This window comes from Mobula hypostoma, chromosome 22 (genome assembly GCF_963921235.1).
Source record: "Mobula hypostoma chromosome 22, sMobHyp1.1, whole genome shotgun sequence".
In the NCBI taxonomy this organism is placed as follows: Eukaryota; Metazoa; Chordata; class Chondrichthyes; order Myliobatiformes; family Myliobatidae; genus Mobula; species Mobula hypostoma.
Genome location: NC_086118.1, coordinates 10936845 through 10953940, shown reverse-complemented (window position 1 = coordinate 10953940; position 17096 = coordinate 10936845). Strand labels below are relative to the sequence as shown.

General features: G+C 41.0%; 1 protein-coding gene across 1 annotated transcript in view; it reads right to left on the bottom strand.

Annotated features, from left to right (window-relative positions):
- Positions 1–2739: 2739 nt before the first annotated feature.
- The window catches only part of dhrs7cb (dehydrogenase/reductase (SDR family) member 7Cb), a 50485-nt gene continuing 36128 nt past the window's right edge, over positions 2740–17096 (bottom strand). The window contains exons 4-7 of the mRNA XM_063030745.1: positions 16489–16699; positions 15527–15619; positions 14912–15067; positions 2740–5652 (exon numbers count right to left, since the gene is read on the bottom strand). Of these exons, the coding sequence (XP_062886815.1) occupies positions 5444–5652; positions 14912–15067; positions 15527–15619; positions 16489–16699 (669 nt within the window). The 3' untranslated portion in view covers positions 2740–5443. The remainder of the gene's footprint in view (positions 5653–14911; positions 15068–15526; positions 15620–16488; positions 16700–17096) is intronic.

Here is a 17096-nt window from a genome sequence, read left to right as displayed (position 1 = left end):
TTCAGCATACTGTCTTTTCCTCTCCAATTACCCGCATTCCTTTTCTAACATATAAATTCAGATTAGTTGTGATTCACTAGCATTCCCCTCTCTTAGATGGTACTGAAACCGCTTTATGACATGGACAGCCTTGGACTCCTCCCTATCACCAACATTCCCCTTGTTCTATCATCACCTCTCTCCCTCTCTGTTTGAGTCATCAACATAGAAACATAGAAACATAGAAAATAGATGCAGGAGTAGGCCATTCGGCCCTTCGAGCCTGCACCGCCATTCAGTATGATCATGGCTGATCATCCAACTCAGAACCCTGCACCAGCCTTCCCTCCATACCCCCGATCCCTTTAGCCACAAGGGCCATATCTAACTCCCTCTTAAATATAGCCAATAAACTGGCCTCAACTGTTTCCTGTGGCAGAGAATTCCACAGACTCACCACTCTCTGTGTGAAGAAGTTTTTCCTAATCTTGGTCCTAAAAGGCTTCCCCTTTATCCTCAAACTGTGACCCCTCGTTCTGGACTTCCCCAACATCGGGAACAATCTTCCTGCATCTAGCCTGTCCAATTCCTTTAGGATTTTATACGTTTCAATCAGATCCCCCCCTCAATCTTCTAAATTCCAACGAGTATAAGCCTAGTTCATCCAGTCTTTCATCATATGAAAGTCCTGCCATCCCAGGAATCAATCTGGTGAACCTTCTTTGTACTCCCTCTATGGCAAGGATGTCTTTCCTCAGATTAGGGGACCAAAACTGCACACAATACTCCAGGTGTGGTCTCACCAAGACCTTGTAAAACTGCAGTAGTACCTCCCTGCTCCTGTACTCGAATCCTCTTGCTATAAATTCCAGCATACCATTCACCTTTTTCACCGCCTGCTGTACCTGCATGCCCACTTTCAATGACTGGTGTATAATGACAACCAGGTCTCGTTGCACCTCCCCTTTTCCTAATCGGCCACCATTCAGATAATAATCTGTTTTCCTGTTTTTGCTACCAAAGTGGATAACTTCACAATTATCCACATTAAATTGCATCTGCCATGAATTTGCCCACTCACCCAACCTATCCAAGTCACCCTGCATCCTCTTAGCATCCTCCTCACAGCTAACACTGCCGCCCAGCTTCGTGTCATCCGCAAACTTGGAGATGCTGCACTTAATTCCCTCATCCAAGTCATTAATATATATTGTAAACAACTGGGGTCCCAGCACTGAGCCTTGCGGTACCCGACTAGTCACTGCCTGCCATTCTGAAAAGGTCCAGTATCAACAAAGCAACAAATACAAGTTCTAATAGAGATGGAGGTGAGGACAAGGAGAGGATAGGGAGAGTTCATCTTAGCAATGGTTACTGTCAATGAGAAATGAGAAATGAGAGGGGTAGAGAACTGTGGAAGAATAAGGGAATTAGGGGACGAGGGGACGGAGGTGTAATAAGGGGACGGGGGTAATAAGGGGACAGAGGGAAATAGGGGACAGAGAAGGCGGGGAAGAATGACAATGAATGATTCAGGGAAGCAACACAATACTGATCTTGTGAATACATTTAGAAGCAAGGAATTTGGACGTGTTGGGTAGGTGCAGCTGACCTGTTCAGACATGTCATTTGCAATCCGATTGTGGTTATGAGCAGCATATAAATTTATAAGCCATTAGAAAGTCGTGTCAGAGTCAACAATAGACTGAATCTCCAAAACACCGTCAGAGAGTCAGGTCTGAAAACAAGGAATTGTGACGGAACCAAGATCAGGCTAATAATGTCCAGCTTAGATACAGGCCCCAGGTTTCATCTCTATTAATCCTTAAGTAAGTAAACCTTTCCCTGCCACGCCTGTAATGTTTTTATCACTGACACCAACAACTACACTGTGTTTGGACATTCAATGCAAGTCCTTTCAAGCCAATGGCAACAAACTCCACATTCAACAATGAAAGGGTTGAGCAACTTCGCTAACCCACAAATCTCACACAGGTCAAGGGGGCAAAGTTTTGGCACTTTACATCCTATATCTTCATAAAGAAATTAAAAAAAAAACTGGGATTATTGTAGGAATAATGTAAAGGGGTGGTTGATGACTGACAAATAACCTGTGGGCAGAAGGGCCTGTCCCCTTCCTGTACAATCCTCGACCTTAACTCAAAGGTAAGGCAGTCTGCTAATTAACAAATTAGAGCCCAAGGTATTACAGGAAAGATACTAACATAGGTGCTCCCGATGTGGCCTTCTATATATTGGGGAGACCCAACGCAGACTGGGAGACCACTTTGCTGAACACCTACGCTCTGTCCGCCAGAGAAAGCAGGATCTCCCACACATTTTAATTCCACATCCCATTCCCATTCTGATGAGTCTATCCACGGCCTCCTCTACTGTAAAGATGAAGCCACACTCAGGTTGGAGGAACAACACCTTATATTCCGTCTGGGTAGCCTCCAACCTAATGGCATGAACATCAACTTCTCTAACTTCCGCTAATGCCCCACCTCCCCCTCATACCCCATCCGTTATTTATTCTTATACACACATTCTTTCTCTCACTCTCCTTTTTCTCCCTCTGTCCCTCTGACTATACCCCTTGCCCATCCTCTGGGTCCCCCCCGCTTGTCTTTCTCCCCAGACCTCCTGTCCCATGATCCTCTCACATCCCCTTTGCCAATCACCTGTCCAGCTCTTGGCTCCATCCCTCCCCCTCCTGTCTTCTCCTATCATTTTGAATCTCCCCCTCCCCCTCCCACTTTCAAATCTCTTACTAACTCTTCCTTCAGTTAGTCCTGATGAAGGGTCTCGGCCTGAAACGTCGACTGTACCTCTTCCTAGAGATGCTACCTGGCCTGCTGCGTTCACCAGCAACTTTGATGTGTGTAACATAGATAGAAGATTGCTGACTGGCAGGAGGCAGAGAGTGGGTCTGATAGGTGGCCTTTTCTGATTGGCTGCCAGTGACTAGTGGTGTTCCAGAAGAGTCGGAGTTGGAACCACTTTTTCCAAGTTTTATGTCAATGATTTGGAGGTTGGAATTGATGGCTTTGTGGCCAAGCTTGCAAAAGATACAAAGATAGGTGGAGGGCAGGTAGTGTTGAAGAAGCAGGGTGTTTGCAGAAAATCTTGGACAGATCAGGAGAATGGACAAAGAAGTGGCAGATGGAATATAGTGCAGGAAAGTACATGGTTATGCACCCTAGCATAAAGAATAAAGCCAAAGACTATTTTCCAAATGGAAAATGGCAAGAAAATTCAGAAATCAGCAAAATAAAGGGACTTAGGAGTCCTTGTGCAGGATTCTATGAAGGTTAACTTGCAGTTTGAGTTGGTGGTAAGGAAGGCAAATGCAATGCTAGTATTCATTTTCAGAGGACTAGAACATAAAAGCAAGGATTTAATGCTGACACTTTATAAAGCATTGGTCAGACCACTTTGGAGTATTGTGAGTAGTTTTGGGCTCCTTATTGGAAGGGTCCAGGGGAGGATCACAAGAATGATCCCAGGAATGGCTATAATAAACCACTACATTTCTCTCCCCATAGCTGCTGGTTGACCTACTGAGCACCCACAGCAGTTTCCTTTTTTTTAAATTTCAGATTTCAAGCACCTTCAGTAATTTTACTCTATTGAAATCTTCCCAGAACTTAGAGACTAGACGATAGACTGAGGAGCCCACACAAGGGAAAGTGAACTCTTTACCTCACAGAAGGTAGGAGACGGCTAGATAAGAAAACAGGATGAGAATACCACAAGGCAGACAGACACAGTGTGATCATTGGACTTCAATCAAGGGCTATGGTTACACAAGGAGAGTTGATTTTCCAAGAGCAATTGTTAAAAGATAAGAATCAAGTAAACTGATAAATGTAACATTAATTCTGCTTTGCTATTCACAGTCTATTGAGTGCCCGCTGCATATTCTGCTTTTATTTCTCCTTATTCAATACTGCCATCCTTCCTCCTTTTCTTGCCTTCTCTATCATTCCTTAATACCTTATATCTATAAATATTGAATCCTATACCTGCCCTTTTGGATAGGTCTCTGCTATTTTCACAACATCATAATCCTGTGCAATTTATTAGTCCTGAAGCTCGCCAGCCTTATTTAATATGGTTCTTGGATTTATAAGTGCACTGTAAGTCTCTTTCTATGTTTATCTAGTTCTGTCCATTTCCAGCATCTATTTCTATATCTTGATCTGGTGCTATTTATATCCTGGGTCTATGTTTTTGCATCTTTTTTTTCTTCCTTTCAACATTACATTTCTGTAGCATTGGGTTCTGGTATTCAGTTCTTTTGTCTATGGTTACTCTAAGGCTGTAGTGAGGACAGTCCCAAAATTGGACATCCTTGAGTGAGCTAACAGATAAACAAGTTCTGCATAATAGTACCATCATTGGCACTTTCTATCAGTTTGCTGATGATTGATGTATTTTGTGCTTGAAATATGTTTTCTTCTTTTTAATAGAAAAACACCTGTGTAACCAATGGCAATCTCAAACATTTCCAGAGGAGATTTGTAAAATCATATAAGTAGGGCTTTCAACAGCTCTCTGAGTTTGTGATAAATCATTAATTTATATCCAATTTCACTGTCTTTTAACCAAAAGTAATCTTTTTGTTGATGGGTAGATTGTAAAAAAGAGCACACTACTACATAAGGTTGAACAGGTTTGCAGTTCTATTTGGAACTGAAAGGCTAGATTATCCATCTGACGAACAAAGATATATCAGTGATGATCTATCAGCCAACTTATGACAGTGAATGACAATAGAATTGGTTACTTGACTTTGACTGATGATAGAATAAAAGTGAGACTATAAAAACGCAAAGATAGCACAAATGATCAGGAGTACACTTTTCAGCATTACAAATCTACATTTCTGATTGTTATCTCAACTCCATTTACCTGCCTTTGCTTATTTCCCTTGATATCCTTATATAAAATAAATCTGCCTTGTCCTGAAAGCTCAGTATGTTTTAGCAATCATCATGCTTCAAGGGAAGATAATTTCAGATTCCTAACACAGTTTAGGGAAAAATAGTTACTGATTTTGCTTCTGATTATCTTAGTTCAAATTAGAAGATTACGTCCTTTCTTCCTGATAACTTTCCAAAAGAAATTGTTCATCTGAGCTTCCCCTATCAAATCCACGTGTTATTTTGAATACCTTAGCAAGATCACCACTCAACCTTCTTACCTCAAGGGAACACAAGATAGTTTATCCAATTTGTCCGTGTAATTTTATCCAGTAACCTCCAATATTAAGCTAATGATATAACTTGTCAGAATAGATAGCAAAAGCAAAACAAAAATAGGGAAATGAAGTGATGGTTAGGTAAGAAGCAATTTTTAAAAGACAAACTGAGGTAAATAAGTGTTAAGTTTAGACATACGTAAGAGAGACAGGAAAGATGAGCAGTAAATTCATAGAACAAGGCTTAATCAAGGAAAGTTACTGATCTTCTTCATTTATGGGTTGGCTTGAGATTCCAGCAGCAACAATTGCAAAAAATATCTCAGGAAAGAATGTTCTTAAATAGACAAATGCCTTCGGAGTAGGATTTCCAATCAACACCTCTTTGCTGCCTCTGTTCACTGTGTACAACACTTCCTCAGCTACTTCCACTGGATGAACACCATAAGCCAACTTCCTGAAGAAAACTAAATAGCACAAAACAAATAAAGAAATTATTACCATCTCTTCCAACTTCATTTTTAGGTCCCTTGCTCTATCTCCCCAGTTATTCTCAATGTGTTTCTTTCAAAAATGATTTTGTACATTTCAACTGTTGGTTCATTTTTTAATTAATGCAGTAGAATTCAAGGAAGTGCAAAATATGTTATCAGTCTCCTCACCAATATCCAAAGAATACAATTAGTTATCATAATGCCATGTACTGGAATTTACAGAAACTAAATTCCTGTTCAATTTTTTCCTGCAGTTATTCTGTTTCAAATTAACTAATTGCAGTTGAAATGTTTTGGAATATTTCTGACAAATCATATGGTACTAACTGAATTTGTATTGGAAGGATTGGTCAGTTAATATCTGCAATACACAGCAACCATTATGAGTGGTCTGTAATAAGTACAATGTAAGTTTCCCAAAATGAGAATGCCTTAAAATCCCATGGTTTGGCTGATCACAATATTTGGCTCTGAGTCTTTGCAAATCATACTTGAAATGGGAAAATATTTTAAGTTGCTTGCAACAGTTAAGGGTAGAAGCGATTACGTTGCAGAGTTACATATGACAGATATGGATGTGAGAAGGAACACAATGAGAAGAATTTGTTCACATATATTTCTGGAGAAATTGTGCTCTGTAATGCATGTAAACATCCTCTCCTTCAGTTTACCTCTATATTAATCTTATCTATATTGGCGAAACCAAACAAAAATTGGGGGAACACTTTGCACTTTGCCTGCAATGTCCCGAGTTTTCTGTTTGTATGATGCACGTAACACTTCATTCCATTCCTAACCTTTTTGCTTTTAACCTCCCACATTGTTGCAGGAAGGCTCAGCATGAGCTCAACAAACAACACCATGGAACATTGATGGTGCAAGTGTGTTGGCTACTCTGGTTCCACGGGTGATATATCATGATAGTTGGTTAGGAACTTCCTCAAGCTGCCTGGTTGAAGTCCCCGGCAATGATCAGAAGGCATCAGCATACACTGTTTTGTGACTGCTGATCTTAGTGTTCAGCTTCTCTAGTGCCTGCCTGATGTTCGCCAAAGGTGGAACGTACACTGCTACCAGGACAATGGCAAAAACTCCCTAAGCAGATAAAATGGATGACACTTGACCACTAAGATGTTTTAGGTCAGGTGAGCAGGACTGAAACAGAACTGCCACATCTGTCCAGCACAATGAGTTTATCATAAAATACACTCTGCCTCCTCTACCTTTAAAAGACTCAGACGTTCTGTCTTTATGGTGGATGGTGAAGCCCTCATGTTGTAGCACTATGTCTGAAATAGTGGGCGTGAGCCATGTTCCCATGAAGCAAAGTATGCAGTAGTCCCTGATGTCCCTTTGGTACAGCAATCTTGCTCTGAGGTCTCCAATTATATATTCAGAGACTGTATATTCATAACCAATGTAGTAGGGAGTGGAGTCCAAAGGGTTCTTTGTTTCAATTTTACTGGAAGACCAGCATGCTTTCCATACTTCCTTTTACATTAAAGGGAAACTGCACTCCTGACCCAGTTCTGCAGACCATCGATTTTGAGGATCGATAGGTATTTAAATTTTTTTAACTTTCAAACAATGTTGCTTAATGAAGTACCCCATGGCTATGATTGTGGATTTCAGCTGTAGTAGTCATAAGCAAGAATATTTAATGATTCTCTTCAGAGCTGAATGCAAAGAATCGCCACTTTCTGGCACCATCTTGGCCAGGAATCCCCTTCTCCAGATGCTGTGGAATGTTTCCAGCATTTGCTATTTTTATCTCAGATTTCTAGCATCTGCAGTTTTTGATTCTGATTCAGAATTTCTGCCTATCCATCACAATGCTTATCAAGGATAAAGACCTGGGAATCCCTCAAACTCATATAAATGTCCCTGTTTTCAAGGAGAATAAAATCTGGGAAGGATGCAGGAATATAGTCCGAAGTATTGTTGTAGCACATCATGCCTGCTCTTTAAAATATTTCTGAAAATTTAAAATTTGTGTCAACATCAGACCCATACTTCAGTGTCAGACAGTGATGAACAAGTACTCACCTGTACTGGAGCCTGGAGTGGTATACAATAGACCTATCATTGTACAAGATGGTACTGTATCCCAAAGTTAGAAAGTAACATACCTGTTCCCACTAGAACTACCGCCTATACCAATGTTATAAAAATGACCAATGTGTCCCTAACAGCACTCTACAATAATGTAAGACAATTACAGACCTGTGCCCACTACTACTATACCCCAGTATTATGAAGTGAGAGACCTGTGCTCACTGTTTCTGTATTGTTATGTTATATATCAACAGATCTGTACTAATATACTCCAGTCTTACACAGTGACAAACTGCTAGGTTCAGAATTGTCACTATAACACTTGTAGTTCTCTATCCAGTGTCATACAGTGACATGCCAGTACCTACCACTATTAGAGCCCACTGTTAATGAAAGATCTGTATCCCTCAATATTGTCCTGTTATAAAATGATTAGCTTGTTCTCAACAGTGATGTTATGTTGTAACTGACCTGCACTTTGAAGTATTGCATCACAGTGCCAAGATTTAGCTTAACCCCTCGTTATATAAGGAAATAACTGGTCTCTTCAATAGTTTATCCCTGTTATATACAAACTGGTCTATACTCCAGCTCCACACAATGACTTACTGTACCAACTGTCAATACTGCACCATACACAGTGGATTCTGGTTAATTGGTCTACCAGTTAATTGGCCAGCCACTTATTTGGGACAACTCTTAAAGAACAAATACTAATCAAGAAAATAGCTGGGATTTGTTTTGTTTATTGGAGACCCAATGCCACTTAACTGGGACAGGAGATTGTTGCTGAACAGTTTCTTCCTAGCGTCAGTCATGTGAACTTGTGGGGCCATTAGACTCTACACCGTACTTAGAGCGAACAGTTTTTAAATAGCATCAGTTGAACATGTTTGTGTTCGAAAAGCAGTGACTGTTTGTCACTCATAGTTGGCAAGAAATAAGCAGTAAGGTAACTTGGAATTGTTTTGCTCACTGTGGTTTCAAACATTCAGTCTTGGAGATGCCAGAAACAGCCGGAAGTGAAACTAAAACAATTTCACTACTTCAACAACTTAGGAACTATGAAGAATTTGAAGGTATTGGTAATCATTTTGAATGTTACAATGAAAATAAAGATTTGGAGGATGCAATCATCAATAACATTGTATGGTGGCAGTCAGTTATCTGCACTAGGTGTCTGTGTGATTTTGTTCATAGATAATTAATCAAAAGAGCAGGGTAGCATGTCAAAGTGATGTTCCAAGGTGTGGCTGCTGTCACATAAAACCGATATTTGGAGCCACAGATGAGAGCAGAGTGTCTGGTGGGGACCCAAGGTGAGTGAGCTGTCCCAGAATGGACACAAGAAGCTCCTTCACCAGAGATGCCACCCTCTCTGGGCACCCCATACATGGCAGCGAACACAGGATGCATTCCTTGTCAATAATTATTTGGAACTAATACACCATTTTATAGTATTGTATTAGCACTGTAGTTTTCTAATTAGTTCTATATTTCATTTAAATACATAATTTGTTACTCAGTGAAACAATGATTTGTCTCTTTTATACCTTTTTAACTATTTCCATGAAACTTTGGCTAATTGGGGCAGCCACATAATTGGACCAAAATGTGCTTGTTGCACTATGTTTCAATTAACCGGAATCCTGTGTATATGACATTGTAATCGACAAAAATCCCAACAATGTTTTATCTGAACGTTAAAAACTGACAGACCACTCCCAGCAATATTAGACCTGAATTATACAGTGACAGTGTAGTAAAGAGCATTGCTCTACTGCAGTATTACACAGTGACAGATGTGCACCCAACAATACTGTACCACTCTAATATTTAGTGACAGTCTTAAATCTACTAGTCCTGTACTCAGTATTATACAGTGACTGACCTACAGCCACTAATACTGTAATCCATCCATTGTAAGAGAGTAACACTCACAACACACTGGAGGAACTCAGCAGGTCGGGCAGCATCCGTCGAAATGATCAGTCAACGTTTCAGGCCGGAACCCTTCATCAGGACTCAGGACTTGGTCTGGCCCGAAACGTTGACTGATCATTTCCCTGGATGCTGCCCGACCTGCTGAGTTCCTCCAGTGTGTTGTGAGTGTTGCTTTGACTGCAGCATCTGCAGAGTATTTTGTGTTTATTGTAAGAGAGTGACTTGTTCCCACCTGTATTATGTAATACTATATTGTACTACAGTCAGCTGTTATACAGGAACAGTGCAGCTAGTGACAGACCTGTATCGATCACTGTTATATCCCTGGGTCTAGAGCTGGTTTTATTTCATGATCTGGGCGCAGGACTTTTCTGCTCTCTGATTCCAGGTTTCACTTGACCCCTAGGTCTCTGGTCCCAAGCCCCAAGTGCAGTCTGGTCTTTGAAACTCCAGTTCTTATAGCCAGGTTCTGTTACCCGACAGGGGATACAAGGACTACCTAAGCTGGCAATGCTGAGCATAAACCAGAAGGATTCAGAATAAAGGTTTGCAGTCAGATAAGTTTTGCAGATGATTTGACTGCAGGAGGTAGTGAAAGAAGACTACAGGGAGTTAGGGAGGAAGTTGAGAAACAGGACCACAAAGCTAGTCATCTCGGGATTACTGCCGGTGCCATGTGACAGTGAGTATCGGAATAGAGTGAGGTGGAGGATAAATTTGTGGCCGAGGGATTGGAACAGGGGTTCAGATTTCTGGATCATTGGGACCTCTTTTGGGGCAGGAGTGACCTGTGCAAAAAGGACGGGTTGCACCTGAATCCCAGGAGCACCAATATCCTGGCAGGGAGGTTTGCTAAGGCTATTGGGGAGAAAAATCCTAGTTGGCTATTTAAACTAGGATTGCTGGGAAGTGGGAACCAAACTGAAGAGACGGGGGAAGAGGCGGGTGGCTCACAAATAGAGAAAGCTTGGAGAGAGTGCGAGAGGGAAGATAGGCAGGTGATAGAGAATGGATGCACTCAGACCGATGGTTTGAAACATGTCTATTTTAGGGGGTAAGGGGTATTATGAACAAAGCAGATGAGCTTAGAGCATGGATCAGTACTCGGAGCTATGATATTGTGGCCATTACAGAGACTTGGATAGCTCAGGGGCAGGAATGGTTACTTCAAGTGCCAGACTTTCGATGTTTCAGAAAGGACAGGGAGGGAGGCAAAAGAGGTGGGAGCATGGCACTGTTGAGCAGAGATAGTGTCCCAGCTGCAGAAAAGGAGGAAGATATGTAGGGATTGTCTACGGAGTCTATGTGGGTAGAAGTTAGGAACAGGAAGGGGTCAATAACTCTACGGGATGATTTTTATTGACCACCCAATAGTAACAGGGACATTGAGGAGCAGATAGGGAGAAAGATTCTGGGAAGGTGTAATAATAACAGGGTTGTCGTGGTGGGAGATTTTAATTTCCCAAATATCAATTGGCAAGTCCCTAGATCGAGGGGTTTAGATGGAGTGGAGTTTGTTAGGTGTGTTCAAGAAGGCTTCTTGACACAATATATAGATACGCCTACAAGAGGAGAGGCTGTACTTGATCTGGTATTGGGAAATGAACCTGGTCAGGTGTCAGATCTCTCAGTGGGAGAGCATTTTGGAGATAGTGATCACAATTCTATCTCCTTTACCATAGCATTAGAGAGGGATAGGAACAGACAAGTTAGGAAAGTGCTTAATCGGAGTAAGGGGAAATATGAGGCTATCAGGCAGGAACTTGGAAGCATAAATTGGAAACAGATGTTCTCAGGGAAATGTACAGAAGAAATGTGGCAAAAGTTCAGGAGATAAAAAACATAGAAACATAGAAAATAGGTGCAGGAGTAGGCCATTTGGCCATTCGAACCTGCACCACCATTCAGAATGATCATGGCTGATCATCCAACTCAGAACCCTGTACCAGCCTTCCCTCCATACCCCCGATCCCTTCAGCCACAAGGGCCATATCTAACTCCCTCTTAAATATAGCCAATGAACTGGCCTCAACTGTTTCCTGTGGCAGAGAATTCCACAGATTCACCACTCTCTGTGTGAAGAAGTTTTTCCTAATCTCGGTCCTAAAAGGCTTCCCTTTTATCCTCAAACTGTGACCCCTCGTTCTGGAGATATGTGTGTGAAGTTCTGCATAGGTGCGTTCCAATGAGACAGGGAAAGGATGATAGGGTACATGAACCGTGGGGTACAGAGGCTGTTGTAAGTCCAGTCAAGAAGAAAAGAAGAGCTTACAAAAGGTTCAAAAAACTAGGTAATGATAGAGATCCAGAAGATTGTAAGGCTAGCAGGAAGGAGCTTAAGAAAGAAACTGGAGAGCCAGAAGGGCCATAAGAAGGCCTTGGCAGATAGGATTAACGAAAACCCCAAGACATTCTACAAGTATGTGAAGAGCAAGAGAAGAAGACATAGGAGTATAGGACCAATCAAGTGTGACAGTGGAAAAGTGAGTATGGAAACAGAGGAGATAGCAGAGGTACTTAATGAATACTTTGCTTCAGTATTCACTATGGAAAAGGATCTTGGCAATTGTGGGAATCACTTACAGCGGACTGAAAAACTTGAGCATGTAGATATTAAGAAAGAGGATGTGCTGGAGCTTTTGAAAAGCATCAAGCTGGATAAGTCACCAGGACCGAATGAGATGTACCCCAGGCTACTGTGGGAGGCGAGGGAAGAGATTACTGAGCCTCTTGAGATGATCTGTGCATCAGCAATGGGGACGGGAGAAGTTCTGGAGGATTGGAGGGTTGCAGATGTTGTTCCATTATTCAAGAAGGGGAGTAGAGATAGCCCAGGAAATTATAAACTAGGGAGTCTTACTTCAGTAGTTGGTAAGTTGATGGAGAAGATCCTGAGAGGCAGGATTTATGAGTATTTGGAGAGGCATAATATGATTAGGAATAGTCAGCATGGCTTTGTCAAAGGCAGGTTGTGCCTTACGAGCCTGAATGAACTTTTTGAGGATGTGACTAAACACATTGACGAAGGTAGAGCAGTAGATGTAGTGGTTTATTGAGAAAGTAAGGAGGCATGGTATCCAAGGGGATATTGCTTTGTGGATCCAGAACTGGCTTGCCCACAGAAGGCAAAGAGTGGTTGTAGATGGGTCATATTCTGCATGGAGGTTGGTCACCAGTGGTGTGCCTCAGGGATCTGTTCTGGGACTCCTACTCTTCGTGATTTTCATAAATGACCTGGATGAAGAAGTGAAGGGTTGGGTTAGTAAACTTGCTGATGATACAAAGGTTGAGAGTGTTGTGGATAGTATGGAGGGTTGTCAGAGGTTACAGTGGGACATTGATAGAATGCAAAACTGAGCTGAGAAGTGGCAGATGGAGTTCGACCCAGATAAGTGTGAGGTGGTTCATTTTGGTAGGTCAAATATGATGGCAGAATATAGTACTATTGGTAAGACTCTTGGCAATGTGGAGGATCAGAGGGATCTTGGGGTCCAAGTCCATAGGACACTCAAAGCTGCTGTGCAGGTTGACTCTGTGGTTAAGAAGGCATATGGTGCATTGGCCTTCATCAATCATGGGACTGAGTTTCGGAGCCAAGAAGTAATGGTGCAGCTATATAGGACCCTTGTCAGACCCCACTTGGAGTACTGTGCTCAGTTCTGGTCGCATCACTACAGGAAGGATGTGGAAGCCATAGAAAGGGTGCAGAGGAGATTTACAAGGATGTTGCCTGAATTGGGGAGCATGCCTTATAAGAATAGGTTGAGTGAACTCCGCCTTTTCTCCTTGGAGCGACGGAGGATGAGAGGTGACCTGATAGAGGTGTATAAGATGATGAGAGGCATTGATCGTGTGGATAGTCAGAGGTTTTTTCACAGGGCTGAAATGGTTAGCACGAGAGGGCACAGTTTTAAGTTGCTTGGAAGCAGGTACAGAGGAGATGTCAGGGGTAAGTTTTTTACGCAGAGAGTAGTGAGTGCGTGGAATGGGCTGCCGGCGACAGTGGTGGAGGCGAATACAATAGGAGTCCCCTGGACAGGAACCTGGAGCTTAGAAAAATAGAGTGCTATAGGTAACCCTAGGTAATTTCTAAGGTAAGGACATGTTCGGCACAGCTTTGTGGGCCGAAGGGCCTGTATTGCGTTGTAGGTTTTCCATGTTTCTATGTTTCTATTAATAAATAATAACAACAAAGGAAGCCCTGTCCAGCCTTCTGTCTGCGGTGTGGCTACATGGCACAGCATAAAGCAACTAGGTTTGTAGTGTATTGTATGAGGGCATCACAATCATTTCTTTAAAGCTATTGGGTCTGGTCAGAAATTACTCATTACTTCACGTAGCCTCTTTGGTTTCAGAGAAATTCGATACGCCATATCAAAGTCACAGGAGACAGCTAAGTTTCCTCCTAGAAATGAAACTATTATGTAGAAATGTTGGCAGCACTAATCCAATCAGCAAACTTCCCTTTGGTTCCTCCTTCACTTCCCACTTTTTCTGCATTTTAAGACCTTTGTCACCTCTATTCCCAGGTCTAGTAAGAGGCCATTGATCCAATACGATACCTGTTTCCCTCACTGCAGTTGCTGCTTGATCTTTTAGGCATCTCCGTACTTTCTTTGTTTACACATTCTAGTATCAGTGAAAGTTTACAGTTGTGAAATGTCTTATTCCTTGAAATACCATCATTAAGGACCCAAATCCCTTCTTTAAGTACTCTCATCATCCAGGACATTCTCTCTTCTCCTTACTACCATCAGGAAGGAGGTTCTGTACCCAGAAGACCCACACTGAACGTTTTTGGAACTGCTTCCTCCCTTCTGCCATTAGATGATTAACTGTCGACGAACCCATAACACTACCTAGATATTACTCATTTGCACTATTTATTTATTTGTTTGCTTATTATTGGAATTTATAATCATTTTTAATTTCTCGCACTGTACTGCTGCCACAAAACAACTCATTTCATGACATATGATAGTGATAATAAACCTGATTCTGATTCTGAAAATGAAATTTGCAGTTTAAAAATGAAATTTTAATTCTAGTTTATCCGAATCACTCTGCAAAAATAGAATTCCTAAAATAAATTGGCTTGAACCATCAGGAATCTCAGACTCAGTCATGCCTGTGGATACAGGATACATTTCAATTAAAGAAAAGTCATGCAGACAGATGCATTTTCCCCCTTTCTCCCCCTTTTTCAGCAGTGAATAATTATGATGATTCTTACATTTCCAAATGGATGCCTCCCAGTTCCCTGTTTCTGGCATTTGGTGATAAGAACGAATGAACGTTGGGCTCACGGTGCTCACAGTAATGCCATATTCTGAAACTTCAGCCCGTAGGCAATCAAAAAAGGCTTGTAGTGCATGTTTAGATGCAGCATCTTGAAAGCGAGATAGAACATCGTCAAAACAATCTAAATCACAGTCAGGTTTTAGCATTAATTTTCTGTATGTATCTCATAATTTTGATTGTTCATTATTTTTATTACATTAACTTGGTTGAAACGCTATGAAAGGTTGGGATACTGAGTTATTCTATTAAAATGTCAGTGTCTCCACTTAAGGTTGCTATGTCAAAGTTATGTAAAGTACAAGCATCAGGTTATTCAATCATTCAATTTTCCACTGTCCGCAAATTTACACAATCCTGTTTGAGCAGCAAGATAAAGAATGAATGTGTTTCTAGCTTAGGGTCACAACCACAGGTCAGAAGCATGCACCATTTTAAATTTGCTTTGCATGTAGTTAGTGTGATGTCTGGCATGTGATATCTGCATGCACCGATGTCCTGTCTTTATTGTAGTAACAGGCATGCAGATCAAATTCACTGTAAGTCTTACATGCTGCACGGAATGGAAGTCCTAATTTTCCTTGGATACTGTTGATCAGCACAATTTGACCATTATGTCTCGCAATCATCGATGGAAGAAGCTCTGTGAAGAGGAAGAACTGCTGTTCACCTGACTATAAAATTCTAAGTTGAAATTATTGTAAATTCATTCAGCTCTCATGACATTATCCACAAATAAAACTTTAGACCTTGAATTAAACAAGTTGGTTGTGACTCCTTTCAAGTATTGTTCCTTCAGGACTGTAACATCACTGAATTATTTGATGTTATCTCATAGATCTCCTTATTCTATTGAGAGGTTGTGTAGTCTGATCCTACTACAAATATTTTCTTCTAGTCTCTGTGTTACTCCGTGACCAACTGTCACTTCATTCTAAAAGTATTAATCAGAGTAATTAATTTTATGTTTTCTATGTCCTATAGGATCATTCTGATATTTGATCTACATTATATTTCTTCAACAGTTTTTAGCCATGAATACAACATTGATTGCCACTTTCTGAATTTAAACCATGTTTCTAATATTTTTCACTGCCAAACTCTTCCAGGGTTTGGGAACTTCACTTTTAATGCATTTGGCATTTTGATAAATGCACATTGTATTCCAGGACTTCCAGTTCCTAGACGAACTAGACCTAGTTCCAACAAGTTTCTCTGAATAACTATATCCATCCCCAGGGGTTGACTAACAGCTTCCTGATTGAAGTTGCTTGGGTTCTGGTTTTCTCTCTGCCTTCATTCTACCTAGTTCATGTGATTATCTGCTCCAGAGTTCTATAAATGACTCATGATTCCAAATGTTCACATTTCATTTCCATTACAAGCCATTTACATTAGGTCGCTTAAGGAATTTAAACATTATGAATACCAACAATTAGGTATTCTTTCCATCACGTAAGAAAATCTGACTTGTATTATCTTACTAGCTGCGAGGTTAAGACTACAGTCTACCTTTAGTTAGAGAAATGGGTCCAAAATAATTAGCATCCATTATCTTCTTGTCCATTTCGAAAGGGACATTGAGGGCAGCTCCTTTAACTTTCAGACTGCTGTTGTTAATAAGCGCATCCACACACCCAAAGGATTCAAGGATTTCCTTGGCTTTCTCCGGAATGCTCTCTGTTTCACTGAGATCCAAAAGTACTATCTTCGGACTGAATGTCTATGAAAAAGGTCACCAATTACTTCTTCATATATTGCTGTTGTATTCAAGATTCCTACAAAGCCTTTCTTCAAACAGGTAGAAATGTATTAAATTTTAAAAACCATAAAATACAAACCATTTAAACTGACTTCCATTCCACATAAGAACAGAAGAAGTAGCAGGCATAGGACATCTGTATTGGAATCTTTTCACAAAGAACAAGATTTTGCAGCTAATTGATATGTTACCCAGGTTATATTTAGTAAAAATATATCTATTGACTTTTTTTCAAACAATCCTTTTCTCCTCCAACCTCATTTGCAGTCAGGTAGAGATGCTGATCAGGGAATCTGTCACTATTACCAATTTATGTACAACAGAACAAATGCATGTGAACTCCATCAGCATCAAGTTC